Source organism: Thunnus maccoyii, chromosome 6 (assembly GCF_910596095.1).
Source record: "Thunnus maccoyii chromosome 6, fThuMac1.1, whole genome shotgun sequence".
Classification (NCBI taxonomy): domain Eukaryota; kingdom Metazoa; phylum Chordata; class Actinopteri; order Scombriformes; family Scombridae; genus Thunnus; species Thunnus maccoyii.
This window is the reverse complement of record NC_056538.1, coordinates 5,287,211-5,313,696: the sequence shown is the minus strand read 5'-3', so window position 1 is coordinate 5,313,696 and position 26,486 is coordinate 5,287,211. Positions and strand designations below refer to the sequence as shown.

The 26,486-nt window shown below is 39.9% G+C and overlaps 2 protein-coding genes across 2 annotated transcripts in view; both read right to left on the bottom strand.

Moving 5' to 3' along the window:
• Positions 1–735: 735 nt before the first annotated feature.
• sebox (SEBOX homeobox) lies at positions 736–4,560 on the bottom strand. The gene is made up of 3 exons (XM_042414586.1): positions 4,458–4,560; positions 3,590–3,795; positions 736–3,104 (listed from the first exon to the last, which is right to left on the bottom strand). The coding sequence occupies exons 1-3, from the start codon at positions 4,558–4,560 to the stop codon at positions 2,421–2,423; spliced, it is 993 nt and encodes a 330-aa protein (XP_042270520.1). The 3' UTR covers positions 736–2,420.
• A 2,034-nt stretch (positions 4,561–6,594) lies between these two features.
• smtnl (smoothelin, like) overlaps positions 6,595–26,486 on the bottom strand; it is a 31,020-nt gene continuing 11,128 nt past the window's right edge. The window contains exons 3-10 of the mRNA XM_042413149.1: positions 14,301–14,382; positions 12,255–12,512; positions 12,026–12,088; positions 11,815–11,875; positions 11,585–11,731; positions 11,367–11,490; positions 8,983–9,134; positions 6,595–7,474 (exon numbers count right to left, since the gene is read on the bottom strand). Coding sequence (XP_042269083.1) covers positions 7,348–7,474; positions 8,983–9,134; positions 11,367–11,490; positions 11,585–11,731; positions 11,815–11,875; positions 12,026–12,088; positions 12,255–12,512; positions 14,301–14,382 — 1,014 coding nt within the window. The 3' untranslated portion in view covers positions 6,595–7,347. The remainder of the gene's footprint in view (positions 7,475–8,982; positions 9,135–11,366; positions 11,491–11,584; positions 11,732–11,814; positions 11,876–12,025; positions 12,089–12,254; positions 12,513–14,300; positions 14,383–26,486) is intronic.

Below are 26,486 nucleotides of genomic sequence, written 5' to 3'. Positions count from 1 at the left end.
TTATCATCCTTCTCCACCTGACAGATGTGGGAATAATTGTCTGATCTGTGATTACTGTATCTGCTTTGAAATGAATTATAGGGACAACCAACACATCAAAAACAAACAGGGGTACAGTAGCCATGATAAAAGATTTACTGCATTCAGCATCTTATTTCAAAACAATTCCAATACAAGAGGATCTGTTTTCTCTGATCCTGTCTTGAGATATGAATTCATATTTTCTGTAAACTATCCCATCCTCCTCTTGTCAAGTCCTGTCATATCAGTGGGGGGATTAAAAGATGTAACTACATCTGGAATACAAAAAAAAAAGTATCTTCCTAAGATCTGAGATTTGACACCCGGATTAAAGGTTTATTGAAAGATTATTTGGTATTAAAGATGATTATGATATGCAGAGATCACTGTCCAGAGCTGGACGAACAGTGTGCACTACTGTCTGTCATATTTGCCTCTGTATTATACCTCTCATGTAATATTTCAAAACTTAAATCCAGGCAGAATTACAGAGCCTGTAAGCTGATAGACCCTGAGCTCTGGCTTTAATTTAGTTCTTATTTTTCATTTTTTTCTTCCCTCTGTCCATCTAACCCTCTTGATGCTTACAGTACAGAGAGATATAAAAAACAATATATTTTGACTTAGAAAATAATTATTCCTGTCATGGTATCTTACCACAAGGAATCATTTTAATCAGAATGTTTTGAAAGATAATACTTGTGGGGTCGCAGCATTAAACATGGCACGGTAAACAGGAGCTGGCAGCTGTGAGAAGAATCCAAGTACAAGTGATTCCACTGTAGAGACAAGTTGGTGGGTTACTGAGTTTATGAGCTGTTCTCTGAATCTTTGGATTAGTCCTTTATTTAGTTAGAAAGTATCAAAATGAGACTAGAAACATACCGGAACAAGTTCTGAGTTTATATGTGCATGACTATTCACCTTTCTGCATTACTGAATTTGCTTTTCAGTTGCTTTGGTTCAATTTTATTAGCAAAACTCACATTTCACAAAAATGATGTATTCTTAATTTGGGCCTCAATATCTCACATAGCACACAAAGTGAAAATATCAATTAGGTAAAAGATCATACAGTGAGTTTATCAGAACATCATGCTCATGTCCATCACTGAATTTATGATGAGTACATCGTTGCATTTTAAATAAAATGGTCAAGATCAAATAATTCTGTTAAACAGCTGACAGAGTCTGCAGCAGTCATTTCTTCGAGATTGCAGTGAGAAAAAAAAATAATTTATGCAGATGTCAGTATTTGAAATGATGTAGAGTGAGAATCACATTTGAAAACTTTCATTTTATTTATTGAATATATTCTATTGTTGTAAATATGCAGTAGATGATGAAATTTAGAGTCACACTGCAGTCACCACAAATAGTTTGTTTTCAAGACACCAGACCTTACATATCTAAAACACAGTGAGCTGGAGTAATGCTGGAAAGCATAACTTAAACACAGTTACTGTTACTTCTGTAACAGACACTCAGTACATTCAACATTTTGACTGTGATAGAAACAAAAGGGAAATACGGTAATACTTATTTTTCCTTTTATTTTCCACTGCTGCCTTGCATTTGAAATATGTGTTGGCAAAGTAATTAGAAATTCTGCTGCAAAGCTGTTCATCTGGTAATGTTTAAGTCCCCCTCCACTCAAAAATGTGTTTTGCTTCTACAGTTGGATGTTTGAGCTTCAGTGAGCAGACTGATGTATGTGCGGAGTTGTTTTTTATATTCATCTGCTGAGGGAGGAAAGTTTCTCTGTGCTCATTTTAAAACTTACTTCAAGGTGTGTATCTACTGTACAAGAATGATTTGTGACATCACAACTAGTTTGGAGCCAATCATAGTCCACTATGTAACTTTCTCAAATGTGGTGTGGAAACTTGAAGACTTCAGCGCACAAACACTGAGAATGAACTGTACAGTGTCTGTATTTTGAGGACTGAACATGATTTCTTGTTTTGCACTTTGTACAACAACATTTTGTGTTTAAAATGAAGGATTTGGCTGCTCAGTTTGGCTTTTTGCATTGAGAGTTTTGCTCATTATAAACCTGATGTGATAACTGAGCCAAAGCAATTGTAAACTCAGCTGAGGGCTGGGATGACATAAATCACATGAATCGCTAACATATTTAAAACATGACTGGAACATACTAAAAACAATTATAAGGACAAACCAACAACAACTTGAAAACAACTGTATAGTATATGAGAGGTGTGCTTGATGAACATTAAACTCTGAACATTGAACTGAACAGACACATTTAGACACACAAGGTGATATAAAGGGAAATACAAAGGAGTCCAAGACAGGAGCCTTGATCGCAACAATATCCACATATCATGTCCATCATCCACATGTTTTCCACATATCATGCTCCACATCTGGACTCATCAGAATTCCAGAAAGTTGGTGACAATAGCAGCGTTGTAGATCAGGTCTGAGATGTAGCCCATGGAGGTCTGTGGTCCCATTTGTGGGTGATGATGGTGGTGGTGGTGTCCCTGGCCTTGAGTTACCTCCCAGTACATTGGCTGAGGGTGGGAAGGGACCACCTGGTCTACAGAAGCGTGACCTCCACCTCCAGCGCTCCCTCCGTACACACTCTGATGAGCCCCAGATGGAGCCAGACTCTGGGGCTTGAAGTTCCTGAAGGCCTGGTAGGAGCGGTTGGAGGCCGAGTGATGAGGCTGCCTGGTGAGGGGCTGGGCAAATGAGCCGGGGAGGAAACCGGGGAGAGCTGATCCCAGGTGCTGCCGCTGGTGGTGCTCCTCTTCCCAGAGACGAGACTCAGGGAGTTTTGGGGAGCCGAGTGTGGGCTGCTGGTGGAGAGCTGAGGAAGATGGAGGTTGGTTGCTGTAGATTTGGATCCAGTCGGAGTAGATTTGAGGGACATCCTCACAGGGGTGGTTGTGCTCTGGCCTGAATATGTCTGCCAGGGTGGTTGGGGCGGGGAAAGCTGAGGCCACAGGCCCTGGGGTGGGCTCCGCAAGCACTCTGCCTCCTAGGACATGCTTGGTGGACTTGGGGAGTCTCCCAGTCTTGATACTTCTGGCTCTTCGGTTTTGGAACCACACCTGTGAGAAATGTCATGACTTTTCTGAATTAGAGTTCACTTTTGGTTGGTTGTGCTACAGAAAAATATGGATGAACCACTCTGCTGGGTATTCCTATCTTTCTGGATTCTAATTCAATTTTGTAGTTTTCATCAGCAAAACAGCCAGAAATATATTTTTGAAACGTGCAATAACTGATTTTTGGCCACTTGGGGGCAGCAGAAACAACAGAAAACAAAAATGGAAAACAGCTACCCGCTGCTGCCAAAATAATTCTTTGAGAGTAAAACATTACAGATGCGGTTAGAAAACCAAAAACATTGAGCTGAAAGAGGCTAAAATGCTCAGTAAAGCTGAAGAAACTGAAGAACTGGGTGATAAATCTTTGTGGGTTCATCACTACCAACGACTCCCTTTAGGGCTTACATAAACTAAAACTCACACCTAAAACACTGAGCTTTAATAAGCTTTTAGTCACTATATATTCTCTAAATGACCTAAATCACCTGTATCTTGCTCTCGGGCAGGTGTGTGTGAGCGGCCAGCCTCTCCCTAAGGGTGATGTCTGGGTAGGGAGTCACAGCGAAGGCCTGCTCCAGCTCAGACAGCTGGGCCCGGCTGAAGATGGTCCTCTTCCTCTTCCGCTGACCCTCCATCAGACTCGCGGCCCGGTCCGGCTCCGGGGAAGACACGGCGCTTTCACTGCGCACCTCTTCAGTCATGACATCACAGAGGAAAGAGAGACAGTCCAAATCACACAGGAAATGTTAAAACCAAACGAAATTCAATTATGTGAAATACAATAAGAAGAATGGAGGAAATTCAATATGTTGGAATTTTTTAAGTATAGAGACCTTTACATATTTTTTTCCAGTTTGTAAAAAAAAAGATTATGCAATTTATTTTCTTTTGGTCACAGTGAAAACATTTAATGTGTGTTTTCACTTTTTTTATCTACATTTTCCAACCGTATTAATGGAATATTTTATGATGATTAAGCAACAAGAGGTTCACTATTTATTCACTAACAAACAGGCTACTGTGAAATGTTGTCTCTCAATTTAACAGACAGGTATCTGGATTTATGACGGATAGTTTCATGTCCTTTTTTCCACGTTTACAAAGTTTTTCTCCACGTTTATATGGTTTATATAAGCCCACATCAACACCTTTTTTATTTTAGTCATTTTTATGTTGGATTCATTTCTGTTGTTTTTTTTAAATTATGTTCTGAAAAAATAATTATCTCTATAAAAGATAGTAGCATATTTAACTGAATAATTCATTTATATTTGGTGTGTTTTTTTAAAAACTGAAATTTATTGAGGACATAAGAAACATAATTTTCTTCTAATTGATGTTTGACTGACTCACCTTTGCAGGGATCCTGTTCTCCGAATAACGCCTTAAAATCCATCATGTCTTTCTGCTGGGTCTGCTTGAGTAGAGAGAAATCTGCGTCCATGAACAGAGCCATAACTCCTCACACACACACATACACACACACACATCCACTGACGATCTGACAGCTGATGCTCAGCGACTGACGAGTAGTGACCACCTCTTATATCCAGAGGGACACCCCCACACCCCCCCCACCCAGCACCCAGCACCCAGCAAATCCAGGTGTTATTCACCTCTGCTTTTAATCCCCAGTTAGTGACAGCCGGGCAGAGATGTTTACTGTCTGTCTGTGTGCAACAACTGTCCAAAAGCTGTCTGTATCTGAAGAGTTTTGGGATATAATAACCAAGTGTTTGGTAATAGATCCAACAAAGATATTTAGGCTATAATTTTAATATTAGATCAGGGGAATAAAAGCACAAATGATCGATTTTTAAAATTGGACACAGACTTAACTTATAACTCTATTTAGTCGATCAGTGCGTCATTTTGTCCACAGAAAAATTCGTTCATGCTATAAATACATTTTGCGTCTTGCCTCTAACTTTACAAAAAATATGCATTATTAGAATTTTTTAAATTAAACATTGACCAATTCCTCATTCATTCACTAAGTCATGTTTGCGTCCAGTCGACAAAACATGAATCTTCTAACTTTATCTGTCAGACATTAAATTATTTTACTGAATTATCCAAGTAGGTCATACAGGATTTAATCTAGTCTAACCTTTTTATTTCATGTCACATGATTCCAATGCAAATACAATACAAATAATACAAACTAATCCAATACAAACTTATTTACAAATAATTTTCATATGCAGGGATCTGTATTATTCTACTTTCAAGAAACATTTAAGTAAGATTCGTAAAAAGTGGCCTGTGGTAGATTAGTTTGGCTAACAATGAAACATTGAGAACAAATACGATGTAATTGATTGCAGCAAGTGTGATTTAATAATTTGATTGTGATTATATCTAAATACATACATTTTAATTCAAAGGCTCCTTATACAAATAATTTCTGTCTCCTGCAGCATGCTGCTTGTGGGCAGTTTGGTCATATTATACTGTTCATGTCACACTGACCCCTTTGTTTAACAGCATGTTGTTCACACTCTGATCAGCAGAGATGTGATGATTGTGTGTGTGTGTGTGTGTGTGTGTGTGTGTGTGTTAGTATTTCATTTGTGCTGCTTGTCTTTCTGTCAGCCCACCTCACATTAAAGTATACAGTAATGCTCATATGAGTCTTCATTTGTCTTTTATCAGCACATTGTTTGGAGATTTTTGAGATGACCCACAGTGATTTATAGTCTCTTACCAGCATACTGCTCAGTAATGTGACCTCCCGCCTCCTGCTTTAGCTTTAGCTGGACTGTTTGCAGCCACATACAACAGTGCAGTAGCAATTTTCTACCCTTGGGGGTTCAGTGTTGATTTACACTTTAACCAACAGGAGTTTATAAATGTTCAACAAATGATCACCCAACACTGAATGGAAATTAGCCGTAATTAGCTTCCACATGTATCAGACATTGTTATGTAGACATTATGAAGCTATGAGTGTATGGAAGTATATTTTCTGATATTTTAAGACACATGAGCTCTTGATGCCAATAATAAACATTGTGTAAAACTGATCAGGATGAGGGAACAGTGGGGTGGTTGTTGCATTCATTTGATTTTACTAGCCTGTGTGTTTGTTATTAGCCTTTTTTTTCATGCAGCATTTTAATATGCTGCCAAGAAATATTGGGAACAATGAAGGTAATAAGAAGCTTTGAGGGCAACAAAAAGGCTGAAATTCTGTTAAATATTTGGAAGGAAATGTGGGGTCAATCCAAAAGTAGCAGATAAACAGGTAAAGGAAATAAACTTTATCTCCAAATCAATATACTTTTAACTAAATAGATTTTTAAAATTGAGAATGAAAAGTTATTTTGCCATTTTTCTGACATTACATAAACATTTTTCTTTCTATGTTTTATCTTTTCTTTCATCGTAGATAGTGTTTCGTGATGTTACAATTTGTTTCACCTTTTTCCCTTTTTTGCTGTGCAGAATTTTACCCTCTGATACCCAGTCAGTAACACTATATACACAGTTAGGTGTCAAACAGTACAATTTATTGATTTAGTTTTCCATATCTCAGCATCATCTAAATAACATGATATCACAGCATATGTGGACGTACAGTGAAAATCACTCAGCAACAATTTCCATTGTACAAACACATACATTCATTTTCTATATAGCTTTAATCAAAGACCTCAAGTTAACTAAGTCTCCATCACAAACAGGCGCCTACAGTTTAGTTCTTCAGTGACATTTGTGAAATATACCTCCTCTCCATTGGTGCAATGTTAAAGGTTAATATAGACACTCATATTCAAGTGTCACAGTAATAAAGATTTATACAACACAGCAACAGTTCAACACTGTATACCTCAAGACAAACACACACACACAGAAGAAAAACTGTTGACAAACCAACCCTGACATTTGTGACTAAATGAATGGTCTTCATTGCTGTACTCTTACATACACAATAATCTCCCCAGGAGTTAATGTCCACTGTGTATCTGTGAACTGAGGTGTGAGCCCATGAGCGAGGCATCGAGGAGGCTTTTCCTGCAGCATGTGGATGAATGTTCACTGATCCATCACCAGAGGGCGGTCTAGTCTTTTCAAAGTGCACCCATGCCAGCTCTGGATCTCCTCTCAGCTCAAGTAAAGTACAGAGTACAGAGAATAAGAAGAACATCCCATCCCTCAACACTTGACAAAGAACAGGGTTGAAAAAGGTTGAGACTCAAATGAGAACGGTGCAGATGATGAGATCCTCGATGTTTGAGCTTCACTCAAACTTGCGCAGGTGGTTGTAGAGGGACTGGACGTAGGTGAAGACACACATGGGATCTGGTTTACGCCCCATGATCATCATGTCATCCACCTCGATCAGCCGGTCGCAGCCTGCCTTCACTCTGGAGACACAGACAGAGAAACAAGTCAGCTCAGCTGCAGGGGAAGGGAAACTTTATACAGCATGAATATCTTTTATCTAGAATTTAATCAAAAAGAGATTTGAAAAGTCAGAATTTCATTGCTGCCAGGCTGGAAAAGCCTCTGAAACACACAAAAACCAGACCAGTATAATCCTGATGTATCAATCTAACCTGTCTAAAGTCATACTATGTATCTAATATTGTGTCTTGGAGGGTTCTGATGAAAACACAGACTTTTCCTTCACACGCTAACAAACATGTTTTCAGGGTTGAAGAAGGAAAGAGAAGAAGGAATTATTGCATGTAATAACTCATATATATTTATTGTCCTATAAGTCTGTCATCTGTGATCTCTTTAAGAGGTCAAATCTAAAGCTGACACTGTATATGGAGGATTGATTCTGTGGACCAAGAGAATATTGTTTTCGAGTCAAATCAGCTTAATTCTGCAGCAGCGCTATCGGTCAAAGAATAACACATTCTTACATGGAGTGATGTTATTTAAGCCCTGCTATGTGTTGTTAGGCCTGTATAATGTCTGATCTACAGTATGCAGCCTGTATGTTCTCTGTCTGTCTTAGGGAGCAATAATATGTGAATAATAATATGTGAAGACATGGAGTCAGGCAAAAGGAATGCACACCTTTCATCAAACATGTCAAAGAGCAGCATGTGGTACAAAGTATATGCGGGAATGTTACGTTCTCTCATATAAAATAATAGAGGGCTATAAAATGAAAGGAATAAAAAAACAAATCAGACACAATGATACTTGCATTGTTAATGTAGCCCATAAATCCTTTAAGGCTGATTCAGCAGAAAATTCAGAAACCTAAGCTGACTCTTAATTAACAAAAGAGCATTTCTGCTGTTGTGTGATGACAGCAGTGAGAAGTTAAGCTACATAAAAGTTCATTTAATATCATGGATTCAAACAAATAGTTTGACTTTTTGGGAGATATGTTTATTTGCTGTCTCTGCAAGAGTGAAATGAGAAGATTGATGCTGCTCATGTCTGACATTGGTATCGATGTTCTCATCTAACTCTCAGGATAAGCAAGTAAGTATATTTCCCAAAATGTTTAACAATTCCTTAAAAAAAAGATTGTAATGGGAAATTTGTGCCATTAATCACAGGGAAAAAATTGCACTAAAAAATTCTGATAAGCAGTAAGACTGTGAAGTTAGCCAATATTTTGTCCTAAACTTATCACAATTAATATGTCTGATTTATGTTCACACAAACTGAACTATCAGTATGCAGACTGTTTTTAGTTTTTATACACTGTCTCTATGCTGGAAAACCTCTGAAACAGCACTGTATCATATACAATAGAGATGCCTCTGTGTCTCACTGTTAGCTCTTTGTGTTAACATAATCAATCCTACAATTAATATGTAATTAATGAAATTGCACCATATCAGAAAAATAAACCACTTTTAAAATCTTTGATTGCATTCATAGTCTGACATGGCTGCCCACTCACTCTGCAGTTCCAAAAGCCAGTTCAAAGTTGTGTTTGCGGTTGGTGGGCGACAGAGAATTGTAGTCAAACTCAGTGGGGAAGAAGGAGTGAACCAGAGCGCAGAAAGCCATCCCATCACTCCAACTGGACGAAAAGTTCTGGATGTCTATGTTCTGCAGAGAAACAGAGATAAAGAAGGTTTGGTGATGATGTGGCAAGTGTCTATGTGTGTGTGAATGGAGGAAACCGGTAAGAGCTGAAAGCCTGAAGGAGGCAAAAGAACATGACTTGTAAAACTGACTGGCAGCTTATTGTAGCTTCATAAAACCATCTCCCCATTCACTGTCTAGCCTATAATTATGATAGATAAAACAGATTTTCCTCTACTTTCCTTTCCTCTTTTTCTTTACTGCTTTCAGTCTGTTACATGCTTTTCAAATAATGTCATTTCAAGGCTGCCCTTTATAAGTCTGGAGTATGCTGTGAATCAAATGCAACATGTCAAGTCATCAGATGAACATCTCTTCTCTTGTGTGTGTGTATGTGTGTGTGTGTTTGCTCCCATTTAATAAGAATCTTGGCTTTGTCTGGCTTGACTATAACAAAAGCCACATGGAGCAGCTGGCACAGGCTGCTGTGAGGAAAAAGGGTACCAGAGTGCAGCAATGTGTCGGTGTACTGAGCCATGACCTAAAGTACCTCAACCCCCCAAAACACACACATACAATTACACACAGCCGTACTCACAAGCACACTCACTTCGATACACCTCTGTGATTCAGAGGTAAATAATTTACACATTAGCACTGTGCTATGTGCTGAAAAGTTAAATCTATATGGAAGACTGGCTGGAGTTAAGCTTATTTAAAACAGATTACTTGTATCATTCATCTCATACTAAAGCACTATACTTAAGATTTTGCATGTTGAAGCCCATTTTTGACAAATTGTGTAAACATTTCACTACAGCTGCCCATTTTAAATCTTTCAGACTGTTTTTCCTACCTTGGCTAACCCTGCACACTTAGAGTAACTTATTGTGCTTATTCGCTTTCTTTCCGAGAAGTAGACAAGAAGATTAATACCAGCCTCATGTCACTCCAATAAATATGGAGTTGGAGCTGGGAGGAGTTTAGCCTAGCTTAGCAAAAAGACTGGAACCAGCTAGCCTGGCTCTGTCCAGAGCTCAGAAATACACCTATCAACCCCTCTAAAGCACACATCAACATTTTGTATCTTTATTATTTATCCTCCACAGACAGATAAAGTAGTTTTAGGGGTTACATGGTGTAACTCCTTCTTGGTGAACAACAACTGAGCATCGCAGTGAGGTTTCCAGGCAACTGACCGAGCAATTTTACATTTCTCTTTGTTTACGGACATTAATTCATTAAATAATGAGTTTTAGAGGTGTTGGCAGACATATTTTGTCTTCGCAGAGAGCCAGGCTAGCTGTTTCCCCTCTGCTTCCAATGTTTATGCTAAACTAGGCTAAACACCTCCCAGCTCCAGCTTTTTAAAGCACATACACAAGATTGATAACAGTATTCTCATCTCTCAGAAAGAAAGAAAATATGTGAAATTCCCCAAATTTCTTTCAATCAATAAATACTTTAAGAATTAGAATACTTTTACATTGTGTACACTATAAAAATCAGCTTGCAAAGATTTGGTTGGTTAAGTAATCCATCCACTATGATCATATACTTGTCTTTAAGTCTCTGCCTTATTTATTATTGTATGCTATTGGAGTTAAAAGCCTGGATTGATATCCAAAGTTGGATGGCAGGAAGCTGTGACATTTTAAGTTAGACAAATAGCATTGTATTCTCAAGATATGTTGTGAGAAAGTCAAACCCAGAAGAGCTAGCAAACATGTTGAAAAAGATAATGTGAAATTAGTAGCTTCTTACATTAACATGGCTGCTGCTGTTCTGCTGCTAAATAATACTAAAAAAAAAAAGTTGAAGCTTTCAAATATGAACACAGCATCAGTTTCCACAATAATGTAGGCGAGATTACCATGCAACAATAAAGTAACATTGACAAAAATACAACCAGACACAATGGATTACCTATCTTAAGCAAATATTTGCTGGTTTATTTTCATGCTATGGTGATGCCAGTGACTGTCTGGAAAGTTGGAAAACCCCTTAAAAACATAATCAAATATGACCTGATTTGGAAAATGGTCGTCAGTAATTTAATATTTGTGCAATTTGTAGTACATGGACTAACTCAGGCAGATTACTTTAAAAATCTGAACTTGTAAGGAGCCAAGGAGTAACGGATAATATGACATAGGAGCCAAATGATAGAAAGTATGACTCGAAATGGTTGAAAATATTACACAATCTAAAATGTATGCAATGTAAAGCAAATGACAAGATAACTTGGTGATTTACCTGGTAGCCTATTGTCTTAGAGCGGCACCACTCAAGAAGGATTTGTTTTATGCTGCTGGCGCTGGAAACTCCAAAACTCTGAGAGCGCTTCAGTTTGGGTTTAGAGTCCACTGGTTTGGGGCGACTATACAGGACAAAAAAGGTGCAGGTGTGAGTTTCAATTTTAAAGGGAACCATTTATCTACCATCATTCCCACGTGACCCCAGTGCAGCATTACCTGTTACTGGCTTCAGAGTCCAGTCTCTCAAAGATAGATCGACGAGCCTGAGCACCAATGTTTCGTGGCAGAGTCTGTGACCTCACCAGCTCCCGCCTCCTCTCTCCTCCCGACCCAAAGGGTCTGTCATTGTTTATGTCACCATCTCTGCAGGATGGGTGCATAGAAGAGTCAGATTGCCAAATCATACATGAAAAACTATATCTGTTCTTCAGTCACCTTCCACTCACCTGTCATGCTGCAGCAGCCCTGAGTAGGTCACAGACTTAGCAGGGGCTGAATTTGCCTTCTCTGCAAAAGACAGTCACAGTAATTCATATAAAATTCCCTCTCTCACCCCCTCCCATATATATATATATGGGAGGGGGTGATATATATATATATATATATATATATATATATATATATAGATAGATAGATCTGTCTGCTAGCAAGGCTCACCTTGAAGGCGAGGAGATCCCAGAGCTCTGATAGGTGTAGGGGTCCATGTCTTCACAGAAGACACTAACAACAAGAAAACCAAAGGAAACTGTAAGTTAGGTGATTTTCCAAAACCAACTGTGAAAGAAAGTTGATGATTATAATCAACGACTTGGAGGTTTTCACATATTGAAACTCAAATTTGATATTTAAGAAGAAAAGTTGAGATAAAGTTGAAAACATCATCCACCTGGTTGAGTCGGGGACTCTGGTATTGGTTCGGGCTGGGTGGTGCTGGCAGTTGATTGGCTCGGAGGTGGGGCCTCTGAGACTGGTGAGGACCAGGAACCAGTGGGGCTGCTGGTAGAGTCAGGAGAGCCCTTGATTTCTGCTGTCTTGGTGGTAGCGGTGATGGGGAGGTGGGGCATCCGCATGGCAACAGGGGCTGTGTGCTCGAGTGGCAAGTTATTGGGTGGAGAAATCTTTCCATGTACCAACACTGAATGTTCTGTATGGATCAAAACATGTAGAATGATCACATTAATGAACATTTTTAAAGCTGCACTCATTAATATTTTCATATTAACATGCGATTCACTGTGTAATGTGAAAAGTGTTGCTTGTAGTGACAAACCCACAGGTAATTGGGTTCTGCAGCTCCCCTCAGCTCTACGGAGTGTTTTAGTGTCTTTTAGCTCTTTGTTTTGATTTTCCAACCTGGAAATGTGTTTTGTTTGAGTCTCAGCTCTCATTTGCATCGCTAGTGAACACAGTAGAGCATTGAGCAACTAAAAAGCTGGATATTTTACTCAGGAGTTGGTGGAGACCAAAACAGAGTGAATATTGGAATTACATTCATCATTCAGGTGAACAGAAACACAGCTCCAAATGAAAGCTAATGTTACTCCATGTCTAATGGATGTGTACAGAGAATAGGCGCCTGTTAAGAAGCACCTCAGCTTGTTCTGCTGCCCCCAAGTGGTGAAAAGTGAATAATGGCAGCTTTAACTAACTCAACTCAGCTTATTATCCTGAAGTTCCAGAAGTTTATAACATTACCACAGCCTGCTTCACATTCAAAGAGTCACACATACTGGGAGCTGCCCAGTACAACCACAGTCTCTGAACTGCTTAATAACAAGTGGATATAGAGAACGGCTGCCGCTATGGTCACCATGAGGAAAAAGCATCAGAAAAGCATGTACTTCTTTATTAAAGGCCAACTTCTCTAACCTCATACATTTATAAGATTTAAATCAGCCTTAAAATATTTAGTTTACTTTATTTCACCGGGATAATCCACTCAGCATCAATACTACTTTCCAGGGAGTCCTGGGTACATATATTAAATACAAATAACTCTCTGTACAGCTACTTTAATTCTCTCCACTATACTGTCCTAACCATCCATTTGCAGTCAGTCTTTATGAAGTCTTTCAGAGTGTGGTCTGTCATGAGACGTGCAGCTCTGTTGATCACTAGTTGAATCTGGTGTCACCCTGTTCTGTTACACTGCAGTAGTGTTGAGAGTCGTGAATAAGAAGAGGGGCATAGTGATGAGGACTTCCCTTCCACAAATACCATTGCTGTGCTTATTGCAACCAAACCAGCAACTAATTATGATGACCTTAGTCGTATACAGCTTCTACTGTAGGCAATGATCTTGTGTCACACCAAGTATGTAAAGTAAGACCTGCTCATAGATATTACCCCATCTCTAAATGTCAAGGAGTTTCTGGTGCGTCTAAGTTTTTGAGAAAGTGCAAAGAGCATAGATTTACTTTTCTTGTAATTTTGTGTGTGTGATTTAGTATTGAATTTCCATAAACTTGTGGGACTCACAATAGACAGATAAAAAAAGAGTGGTCGACATTGATGAATCACAGGCTGAAATATCTTGACCTTTAGTCCCTGGTATGAGTCAAGCTCCAAAAACAGTGGATCCTACACTTCCCATCATGCAACTCGATAGTATGTTTTTGTTAGACCCTCTCTGCCTGGTAAATTCCCATGTCTGTAACATGTCTCCATGCTAAAGCCATGATAACCCTGATGACATCACTATGACATCATCAAGGATTATTTTCCTACTCAAAGCTCCTCCAGAGACACGGAAGATATTATGCAACTGTTTTTACAGGCTGAGTAGTAATCACCATGACTAGTAAACTGATCTTCAAGTGTAAAATCAGTGGATTACCCCTTTAAAAGGTTGAAATCACTTCTGTATATAAATTCTAAATGTGAGGACAACTTGCACTACCATGATGTGAAACATGTTTAATGTGCTGGTTACCTGTTGTAGCAGCGTGTCCATTCTCCAGTCCAGCATTTGTTGGGGCTGGGTCCACTTCTATTGGTTCCTCTCGCTCAATACTCTGAAACACATATACAATTTACAGTTAACATCAACACACTAGCAGCCTTCATTGCTTTTAAAAGAAGCATGAAGTCATCTGTGACCTACACTGGAGACCAGCAGGAGGGCTGTTAGGGAAAGTTTTTCCATAAAATAGTGCATGCTGGAAAAAGCCAGCACTTTAAACACCTGTTGAATGAATCATTGTGGTATTGATCAGTTGTACTGATTTTTTTGACACATGGGAATAAAAAATGCACTTGTTGGCCCTTTAATATTGTCTGAGTTTTGTGTGGCGCCATTTAGAAACCAATATGTTGTGTTTGGATCAGACAAAGAGTCAGGGCATCATGTTCCCCTGGTTTGAAAAAAAAAAAAAAAAAAAAAAATCCAGATGTCTGTTGCTTGTTGAGTCATTGTTGGCCCGTTCACTCTTTTCAGGTTTTTGGACATTTTTCCAACATATGGGCTTTTTTGACACGACTTCAGACAAAACAAAGCAACAAATCAGCACAGCACGACTTACTTCAAAGTGGGCCATTTGATGGCTTTGGATAAATGAGCTGGTTGTTGTAGGTATGAGAGGCAGCGAATGGTCTGTTCTGTTCTGTGTGTCTGTCTCCTCTCCTGTGATAAGACTGGAGAAGTCTTTGTTTTAAATCAGGCAGCGCTGTCACTGACACGCTCAGTGATGGGCCAGCTGCCAAAATATATCCACTGATCTGGCAGCCGGACCACTAAAGTGATTGAGATCAAGTTTTAATGTCAAACATCATCAGTCTTCAGTTCACATTTCAGTGTGTGCAATATGTGACCCCGTCTTTTTCCTGTCTCTGTGATCAGTGCAGACGTGCAGCAGAGGCTCTCCTTCCTCTCTCCAAACACAATCAGCCACATGGAACAGCTAATCTCCATCCTGAGCAGATACCTCTATCTCAAACTCTTAACCGCATGGTGCTACTGACCCACATAGGTTGTGGGTCAAGCTGTCACTTTCCATGTGGCCCTGTCAGACAGATAGATGGAGCTTAGCGCTGGTGTGTTTATAGTCAGCCCCTTTGGCACAGAACAACACAACTCAGGTCAATAGTGCAGCACTGATAGCTGTGCACGTTTTCTCAAGGTCAGCAGCAAACCACGTCAAACTTGTCAGTGTAACAGACCCTGAGAAAAGGCCTTCAGGAGATGTAATGCACCCGCAGGCACCCATGTTGGAGATCCTCTGCTCTTTGGCAACAAATAACTCTGAACAGCTGGTTGTGTTTCAAACTTGGCTGTCACAGTGGAATTAAATAGAAAGGGTTGATTTCTGCACTGTTTGACTGAGAACATTATTTCACCACTGATGCATCAATTCTGTGTTTAGATAACGTCAGCATGTTTGGAAGCAGAACCACAGCATCTGCTCAGCTTGTCTTTGCTGTCTGAAACCACTAAACAGACAGATAGAGGATGTGACTGTACATAAGAACAACTGAAATCATTCACAATATGTTTGCAATGGCCAGAAACTGGTGGAGCAAATGGTAATTTAGGGTGTCTTAAATTAAATGCTGTGTTACTACAAGTACTTTAACCTTTTACTATTTATTTTTCTTTCTGTGGTATGTTAGCACTATGTGGTACTTTCAGTTGTTTATTTTACACATCCAGTGGATACAGAGCAACATTAGCATTGCTTTGGAATTACGAGTATAAAATATTATTAAAAAAATATTGTTTGGAGCAGATTCTTGGGCCATTTTGCTGTTGCCGCTAGCATCAACTAATCACTAATATTTTTTTGTTGCTTCTGTCTGTTCCTAGCTGGATCTAGCTGCTAGCATAGCCTATCATACTAGGCCACTGAGATGCCCCATTTTTAAGCTCATGATGACATTAAAAAATATCATCATATCACGGAAACAACATCTCATTCCACAAACAATATACTTGTTACTCTGGAAAATCCACAGATCTCACCGAACATATTTTCATTGGAGCAACAGAGACACTGTTTCTGGAAAGAGAAGTTAAATGTTATTTCTCAATGCTGTGAGCACCAAAAGTAAATTCCATGTACCTTTATTGGGGTGGAGGCAGAAATCTCAAAGATAGATATCTTAAAACCTCATCAAATAAAACCAAAACTCTCTGCAGGGCTAGATAGCCTACAAATAGAAGTAAGTACTTTTTTTTTCATAAATTCATCCCTTAAGACTTCAAGAAAAGATCTCAATTTTCCTCCAGCAAAAAGTCTGTGGCAAGGCAGACCCCTGAACCACGACTCTATCCCCTCCTGTCTCTCACAATGCAGTTCTTACAGAGATATAGCATGCTGTGCTCACTTGAGAAATGGCTGGGAGTATATAAATGTGAGTGTATTTGGCTGAGCTCACCATATAGGAATGCTGGTGGGGTGTGTGTGTGTGTGTGTGTGTGTTAAAACAAGAAGGGTGTGTGTGTGTGTGTGTGTGTGTGCGGGGGGGGGGGGTCATTTCATAAAAGGCTGATGACACACCTGGAAGGGAATAAGGGAAAAAGTGAGGACTTCTGGAGAAAATATTATGTATGAAAAGGTGAGGGAGGCAGTTGTATATTGCACGATGGGGAATGGGGCAGGGGTACGGGGTAGTGAGGTGGAAACAGCTGGCTATCCAATAGGAGGGGGGAGACAAATTGCAGAATGTCTGGCTTTGGGGAGGGGAGCTTCCCCAGCTTAAGTACTCAGATCAGCAGACGTCCACTGTGGGTCAGAGTGGGAAACATGATAGTGGAGCTGCTGAGGTTCCTGTCAACTCTCTGGTATCTCGAGGTCTTATTTGCTGGCAGAACACACTGTTGATCGCTGTGGGCTCAACACTTAACATGGCACAGAACTGACAAGGGACCTGAGGACATGCTGCACCCATCACATGTGTGCACACTCACTTAAAGAAGACTCAGTGTATACACAAATATTCTGGCCTCATGAAACAGATCTGTTTCATCTTCCCTGGAAGTGAGGTTGAACTTTGGGAGAACCGAGGGCTCCTTCCTGTCCATGGCCAGTGTCCAAATATTATATTTCTTCTTCTGTGTGTTATCATTTCATCCATTTGGTTCCTGCTTGTTTATATGCTTAATGTTGGATTTCAACTTCAGGTGGACAGGACCAACTGATAAAGACCACTGGCAATATTTGGATTTGTATCGTAGCCAGGAAGCCATCAAGTGCAATGTTCTAATGTAGGTCAACATTGCTGCAAGCAGCTGCTACCCTGCAAATATTTAACAATATATATTGAATAGGTGTGGATATATAAGCCCACACCAGCACTGAAAACCCATGTAAGTACACAGTAGCTCCCAAGTGAGTCAGTGTGCATAGTAACTGATATCTGCATCAGTTTGGGAGAACTTGACCTGTATATGATTGCTATTCCAAAAGTAACTCCATTAGAAAAGCATGCCACCTTGGCTGGTATTATTTTGAATATTGGGTATAATTTACCAGTAATTATGTAGCTGTAGTTTGATTATTAACACAAACAGTTGCAAAGTACTTGAATGTCTCTTTCTGATTAGGCTATGTTTTTAGCACAGCTCTATAAAAACTTCTAGACTTTGAAAATGTAATGTGCCTCTCTGGACTGGACTTATATTAGAGGAGGACCAGTTTGCCACAAAACAAAAAGGTAACTGGGGCTGTAATTATTATCTGACCAGCACAGGTAATACTGAAATCACCCCACTTCCCCCTGTAAATCCAGTCTGAATGGGGCTTTAGTCACATGAAATCTCTGGGCAGCATTAAACTTGAGATAAAAACGTCTTTGCTGACGAGTGACCATGAAGAATTGTGGGTGAGACACACAGACTGAAATATCTCAAGAAATATTAAATGGATTGCCATGAAACTTTATACAGATATTCATGTTCCCCTAAGGATGAATTGTAATAACGTTGGTGATCCCCTGCCTTACATAAGGTCAAAACTTTTATTTTATGGACAAATACCTGCAAAACTAATGACATTCCCATCTGCCTCAGGTGTACTTTGTGTATAGTGCTGAATTGGCAAATGTTACCATAAGAACACACTAAACTGAGATGGTGAACATGAAAAACATTAAACCAGTTTAACATCTACTTGTAAACATTGTTTTTGTGAGTGTGTTAGCATGCTGATGTTAGCAATTAAATCAAAGCACAAGCCGCTAGCGTGGTTGTAGACCATATGTCTCAATCGTTACAATATTGAAGACCGTGCTTGTTTGGATTGATAGTGGATTTGGCCATGAAGAGCATTTACTGTAAGTGCAAATTAAAAGCTTGCTGTGTCGGCTAAGAACTATTTTTGTCTCATGAAGCACCTGTGCCAGGAACCAATTCTGGATGAAACCCTGTATCCTTTTAAATTAGGAATCAAATTTAACGATATCATCACCTCAGCTGGTGGCAGCTTTACAAACCCAAATTTTATACTACGCTACAAGTCACGTTACTCTTTCCTGCAACACACGTGTCTTATTAGAGTGTTTGCTCCCTACTGATAAGAGGCTAAAAGTAGGAACCATCATGTCAAGATGACACTAAAATAGACCGAGCTAAGCTGTGTAAGAAACCCTGGATGGACATACAGGAGGTGCGTGTACATTTAGCTTCAGTCTAATTTGTCCCTGACTTCTAAAAAGTAAATCAAACAACATTGAAGCTTAGAGGGGATTGACCAGTTGTTTAGTCTGGTCTGCTGTTAGCAGCTGTCACCATGTTACAGCACTATATAGAGGAGGAACAACCCGTAAATGTGCAGATACATGAACACACACACACACACACTCACACACACAGAGAACATGCAAAGTCTTTCCCCTATAACAGTCTCATAATGGAGTGACAGAAGTGTAAGCAGACAAAAGCTCCCCTTTCTTTCTTCAGGGAACAACAAATCCCTTACCAGTGCGTCATTGTATCATGAGTGGGGAACCATAAAATGTTTGGATGAAACGAGTGAAACGGAGCAGATAATGTGGAAAAGCCTTGAGCACACGTGAGAGCAGAGACAGAGGAAGAGAAAGAATAATAAGATGAAGGGCAAGAAGAACAAGAAGGAGTTTGTTATTCCTGTGCTGTCACACTGAGGCCAGCAGTGGACAAATTTCCCCACTATCAGTGGCAAGAAATACCCTTCATCAACAGGAAAAGATAAATCAAACTTCAGTGATGTAAAGGTGCCTCCTAAACATATGTTAGCAAACTTTCCATCTGGAAAAAACGGACTCACTGAACTCAACTTTTAGCTCCAGAGGGTGTGCAATGTACAGAAATCATACCACAGGTTGTGAAATTGGCTCATGCAGCTTCACAATGACAAAGGCTCTCACCTCTTAACCTCAAGTATTCACTGGTAAGAGAGTGTTTCTTTATCATGGTTCAGCAGGTATTTACCGACAACTTTCAGCGTGGACCCAGTGGACGTTTGGACAACAGAATTTTTGCAAATGCCACAATATTGGCTGTTGCTTTGGGACAACTTGCGCTGGGAAACCTGTCTGTTCAAACAGGAGGAGGTATGAGGGTGCTGGGTGAGCGCCACGTCCTGTGTTTAGTCAGAGGATATTGTTCAGCTGTCAGAGGCATCTTCATCACTGACACTTCAATAAAGGCTGTGTCTGCGTGGGGGTGAGGTGCGGATGGGACGACTTGACCGCAGGAGGGGGAGTATTTGGTGGTCTGCTGGGAAACATACAGTGCACTCAGAAAGTATCAGAACATGTAGCACATTGTTTTGTTGGCTCTGTAATCCAGCAGCAGCATGTTAGCATCCACATAAGATGAATAGTGTAGGAATTGTAGCCCCTTTATACTCAAATTTAGGTGACAGAAAATAACTGGACAAATTTAAAGAATAGTTCGGCATTTTGGGACATACACTTATTTGCTTTTTTGAGATAGATGACAAGATGAATACTACTGTCTTCCTCTAAATGTGAAGCTAGAGCAAGGAGACAATTAGCTTCGCTTAGCAAAAACACTGGAAGCAACGGTAAATTAAGCTAGCTAGAAATAGTTGCAGCTTGTAACTTCCCATAAAACCACAACTTGTCACATGTTCGCTACATTTCTGTTTGTTTACAGATTAAACAACTAAGATATAATGTGTTACTTGATCAAAAGAAGTGCTGGTTGACAGATTTTCAGTCAGGCTAGCAGTTTCCTTCTGTTTTCAATCTTTGTGGTAGGTGACAGGACAGGCTTATAGTATACTACACGTTATGAATTATTACAGAGCTTGTAAACAGCCGTTCACCACTGTCAACTACAATGAGGACAGTGACAGCTTGTGACCTTGTATTTTACTATGGCATCAATAAAAAAAACCCAGAATGCAGTAAGTCCTATAGTGTATAGTATGTACAAATGTACCAATATGAGGCAAGAAACATGCTCTTGTGTGCACACACACATACATATTGTTAAGTTATCAGAGGAAACAGTTAGTGACAGGGGATCCCTGCTCTGTAATTTCCTCCCAGGAGTGTATAGAAGAATCTTCTTGGAGGAAGACAGACACACTAAAACCACCTGTTCTTCAAATACATTCACATAGCCTGCAATTTCTCTGCTAGAAAAATCGCACTTTGCATTGTGAGTGGAAAATATGCACAGCTTTTGAACTGTGAAGATATAAAAACCTAATTGCAGGTAAGAGCCTACAGTACTGGATCACATGGGGTATGTTGGTAAAGGAAAAGTTTTCTTTGTAACACAGTAACACTGAATGCAAGTTACCGTACAGCGTTATCTTGTGAGAGGACATGATTTCACATGTGGTTTTGTACAAACTGCATACAGACAGTTTTTGTAAGTTGCTGTGGAAATGTAGATGCTCAAATTTACATTTTTTCAAGGTCAAGAATGAACTTTCAGTCTCAACTTTTAGGCCCATGTGTACAAAAGTCCTTAAAATGCTCAGAAAAAATGGAAATTTGAACATCTCTAATTTCATAATAACTGGCTGCTGAAGAAGACTGTGTGACACGTTCACCTACTGAAAGGACTGTGTGGTGAGATTGTTCTACCATTTTCAGGGTCAAGACTAAAATTTTAGTGTCAACATCAACTGATCTAATGGGCTGACTGCCATGAAATTTGTGGAGCGTATTCACCCACCTCTGAATATGAAAGACTGCATGGCATGGCCTTCCCTCCATCACCATCCTCATGACAAAATTTATATTTTTAGCCTTGCTGCTGGTCATCATGAGTATGTTGTTTGTTCTGTCCAACACTTTCTAGTTGAGGGAGTAATGTGCTTTTATCTTGTGTTGCTCCTGCATAAGCCCAATTTCTGTTTGAATCAGTCCTTAGGGCTTTTCTATGGAAGACATTTTGACATGTCCCAGTAGGAAAAGCACAGGTGTAAATAGTAAAATTAATGATGGCCTGTCATGTTAATGTTATTAAGAACACCTGTGCTTTACCTACTATGGCAAGTCATAGTAGTAGACAAGTCAGCTCTAAAAAAAAAGCCTAAAGTTTTTTAATCAAATCCTGGGAGTGAAAAGATTAAAATCCAGATAAAGTCACTCCTTGCCAATGGTTCACCCACACAGGTGTTTTCACTTTGCCTGATTAGAGCTCCTATCAGGACTGTGCAGACTGACTGTACTTGGTTGACATCTCCTTCACCCTGCTGTTTGTTTTGTTTCACCTGTCAGCACGAGTATCTTTATTATTCTTAATAGTAGTAGTAGATGCAGTTTTATATATTTTGGGGGTTATTTTGTGCCTTTATTAGACAGACAATAAATGATACAAAGATGGCATGATATGAAGGAAGAGATAGATGAGATAGATGGGGAATGAAATGCAACAAAAGTCCCCAGCCAGGCACAAACAAAGGATTTTGTGGGTTCTGGTTGGCACCTTAACCTGTAAGCCACTCGGGTCAGCCCTATGTTTCCTCAAGAATGTTTTTCCCCATCCAAGTTAGGCCCCATGTTCCCTCATCATCAGAACCGGCCCTTCCATAACATGCATAAAGTGCTGTTGGGGTCCCTTGAAGGGCGGGGGTTAGGGTTAGAGGGTTAGGGTCAGACAGACAGACAAATGAACAAACAAACAAATGGACAGGGATGAAAATATTACCTCATTGGTGGAGGTACTGATCTGAGGGAACATAGACAAACTACCAAGCCACCAGGGCACCCTAGTCGATGCCGTTTGATGACACATCATAATTCCCAGCATAGCTGATATTTGGTCGAACAGTCTTGGCTCCCATGTCTGCAAGTATCAAACCTGCAGCCAGAAACTATGGTGTAATTTTCAACAGTGGCCTCTCCCTTGACAAACAAGTCACAGTCATGCTTCATCAGACTGAGGAGCATCTCAGCCAACAAACATGATTCAGTTTTTCCATTTCTAATATGGCTTATCTGTTTTATTTGTTTCTTATTTTATTGTTAAGGATTTAATTTTCTGTACTTTTATTTGCCCATTCATTGTTGATTTTCTCTTGTAAACCACTGTGTAACTTTGGTTTGAAAAATGCTGTATATAAATAAATATTTTTATTATTGTCGCTCAGCCGAATCTCAACCTGAGCAGAGATCTAATCAGCTAAGGGAGAGCGGGACCTTTAATTTGCCACTTAAAATGCATGTGATAGTGACTAGATTTTGTCTTTTTAGGTATCTTTCTTAAATTTCCAACGCAACAGAGTCTGCTGCACATGCTTTTCCTTAGAGATGTCAGAATGCAGTTTCCAATGCCTTGCTCAGAGGTCCTACAGTAGTATTGATGGACACCATAGTCATACTAACCACCCTCAAGGTACCAAAGCCTCAGAGCTCAGGATTAAACCTACAACCTGCTGGCAGCACCTCGACCTTTATGCTAACCCACAACACAGCAGCAGCTTACTGCTGCTGTGCTCAGCTGCTCCCACTCTCCCATCAGCCTTTTCTTGTCTGCTGTTGGTTAATTCATGATGAAAGATGGGTAAGAAGTGTGGAAGAGGAACAGTCTGTCCTCGGTCTCTTTCAGGCCAAGTATCTGAGAAATAGGTCCTGCTAGCTGTTGGGAGAGGATCATTTTTCACTCTTCTCCTCCCTCCTCTGTAAACTCTAGCTCCAACATATGGCAACAATAGAGAGTGACTCCCCTGTCTTCCCTGTCCACTTCCCTCCCTCCATCTTCCTTCCTCCTCTCCTCTTCTCCTCCATTCCTGGCAGTGAGGCAGAGGAGGGCAGGATGATGTGGGGGAGTCTGACATTCTGACCTCAGCTAGGTGAGAGGTCAGCGGCCACAGGCGGCCACTATCACTGCTGCCTTCATTCCCGTTTCTAACAAACAGCTGACTACAGTGAACAGGCACACAGGTGTGTGTGTGGAAAGAAACAGGTGAAAGAGAGTGCTGCTCCAGTAGTCATCTATATCAGTTTATATGCAGATGAAGTCATTTGAGTAGCATTTTCCGGTAATACAGTAATTATGTATAGGAGAATACTGACCTGAACTGAAAGCATCTGTAGATAGAATATCATAGTAATCGCCCCCCATCCTGCATGTGATAAGTTGGTATAGAAAATAAACGGATGGATGAACTGAGTAGCATATCCTCAGTTTCATTCACCTTAATTATGAATAACACACTAATCTCTTTTTAGAATGTTTTTTCTAATTTGTAGCTAGTGGTGTGGCACGAGGGATAGAAATTTCGATCTGTTGGTCCACCACATATCTAAGAAAGTATTGGATTGATTGTCATACAATTTGGTACAAATATCCATGGTTTACAAATTATGAATCATTATGACTTTAGTGATCCTCTGACTTTTTCGTCCAGCTCCACCATAAAGTTGATATTTGTAATTTTGAGTGAAATGTGTAGACATTTATGTCCCCCTCAGGGTGATGTATAATCACTGTGGTGATCCTGGTGAACATGTTAAACATTAAAGAGAACTGAAGTCGTGACCTCACGTCTGGGCTAGCGTCTGTTCCACACGCTTCTGTAACTCAATGCAATCTCTCATTCAGATTTTCTTTCATCTGTCTGATAAATGAAGCATGGTACTGAGGTTTACTTTCCAAAAGACAACTTTGCTCCACTACAGCACTTGCTATCAGAAGTTGAAACCTTCGTGACTTTAACAAAGTTAAAGTCACAAACAGTCACTTTGTGAGTAAAAAAGAAATCTGACAGATCAACCACACACCCCTGAAAATGTACTAGCCTGGTAGCGCAGGTACTTGTGTCATCATAACTTGGTTTCATCCAAATCTGTGATGTTTAACCCCTGTCTAGGGGTCTAGTCAAGGGCTTATGGGAAATGCTGTTTGTTAAAAAACAGGATTTCAGAAATATTTAATAAACAACATTATTAGATAGTTTTTTTTTTTTTTAAAAAATAGAGTGAATAACACACTATTGTGAAAGGTTATGTTCCAATAGATTTCTAGTTATTTTGGTTACTACAAATGTCAATGTGATTTTGAATTAGGTTTTCTCATTTCTGGAACAGAACCAGGAAGTTAAAAGACAAAAGAAGAAGAAGAAGAAAAACAACAAAATCAAACAAACAAACAAAAAACTAGTCAGGTTCATTAGTAGTAGGAATAGAATTTATGGTTCCTCAGTAGAGGCACCCAGTATTATCATCCTATAATCTCACTGGCTTCCAGTCACATGTCTGCAAAATCTTCACTCCAGCCAAACTGCAGCAGGTGAGCTCACTGATCAACTTCAATCAAGGAAGAAGACCTAATCCTTCCTGAAAACCTCCTGGCACTGAGGCCTGATGTGATGCCACATGATCAAGAATCACCACAAAATTACCAGACAGCTGGAGAAGATATCATTATTACTCCCAGCTCCATCACACAAACTACCCAGTCTGCCTGCGTCACAGCCTGTATCATGTTTTTATTTGGTCCTGAGGCCAGCCTGGCCTGCAACATAACACATAAATAAACACATAAAAGTTGGAGAAGCTGCATAACCGGAAGATCTCATCACCATGAGAGTTTAGACTCATACACCCACACAGGGAAATTTTAGTCTGGTTACACACAGCATCCAACATTAACTTTGTTGTTGAGTTTTATGTTTTTCCCATCATGTGTTTTTTGAGAATATTATTGAGATTTGTACTTATTTAAGTTAACATTTTCGCAATTTGTTCACTAGATCTGAATATTTTATTCCTGCATACCTGCACACTTTCCATTAAGTCATACAGCAAATGTTGTCTTAACACCCCCTCCCCCCCAGTATATTCATTCAAACATTCCACCTGATATGTCCCAGTATTGAATGTTGGTAGCTCTTTTTCATTTACTGTAAATGTCAGCTATGTGCTATATTGTTATTTTCCCCTTTTTCTGTCTGTATGCTGTTACAGTAAATGCCCCCATTTCCCTGCAGGGATCCTAATAGTTTCATGTCCTCACAGTGATTGACAGACAGATAGATTAACTCTGGGTCATGTTCCTACTTCTGCTCAACCCCCCAAAGTGCCTGAAGTAGCACTTATATCTGGGTCAGCCTCCTGTAGTGGGAGACTTGATGTCTGACAAAAGCTGAAAACCTCAGGAGTTCCCTACTCTCTCACCAGTGACTTCCCACGGTGTCACCCTACTTATAAAACCAATTTTCTTTTAAAGTGCCTTTGAGATATTATTCCAAAACACTAGATCCATACGCCAGTAAATGAAATAGTGCAGTATTCCCATGGCGGATTGAGCTGACGTAGATGGGGAGGTGACCTAAGAATCTGAAGTTTATTTCCAGTAAGGCTTACTGGTTCCAGAGGGCAGTGAGGGTGAGCTGTCCCACCGGCCAGTTGGTTATTAACCTGTTTCCACAGAGATGATGACGGGAACACGGCCTATTGTCTGGAAGTCATTAAGAGAGCCAGGGGTAGCCAGGGAGTGGCCGCATACCTCTGTTAAACCCCCAGCATGTGTATGCACACACTTTTCAACTGTGCCCTGTTTTCATTTTTATTCTTTCCTTCAATATCAATCCACGTCTATTTTAAGTTCTTACTACTGGTGTGTCTTTTTCAGAATAAGTATTGCCAAACCAGCATTCAAAAAATCTTGATGAGTCATTTCCATCGCCAAATCATTCACGCAAATTAATAAAAGAGA

Bases quoted from the DNA above. Each gene is read 5' to 3' on its own strand.
- sebox (XM_042414586.1), bottom strand. From the start codon at position 4,560: ATGGCTCTGTTCATGGACGCAGATTTCTCTCTACTCAAGCAGACCCAG. The intron at 3,796-4,457 runs GTGAGTCAGTCA...TCATGACTGAAG, and splicing joins AGAACAGGATCCCTGCAAAG to AGGTGCGCAGTGAAAGCGCC. The intron at 3,105-3,589 runs GTGATTTAGGTC...CATTTCTCACAG, and splicing joins TGCCCGAGAGCAAGATACAG to GTGTGGTTCCAAAACCGAAG.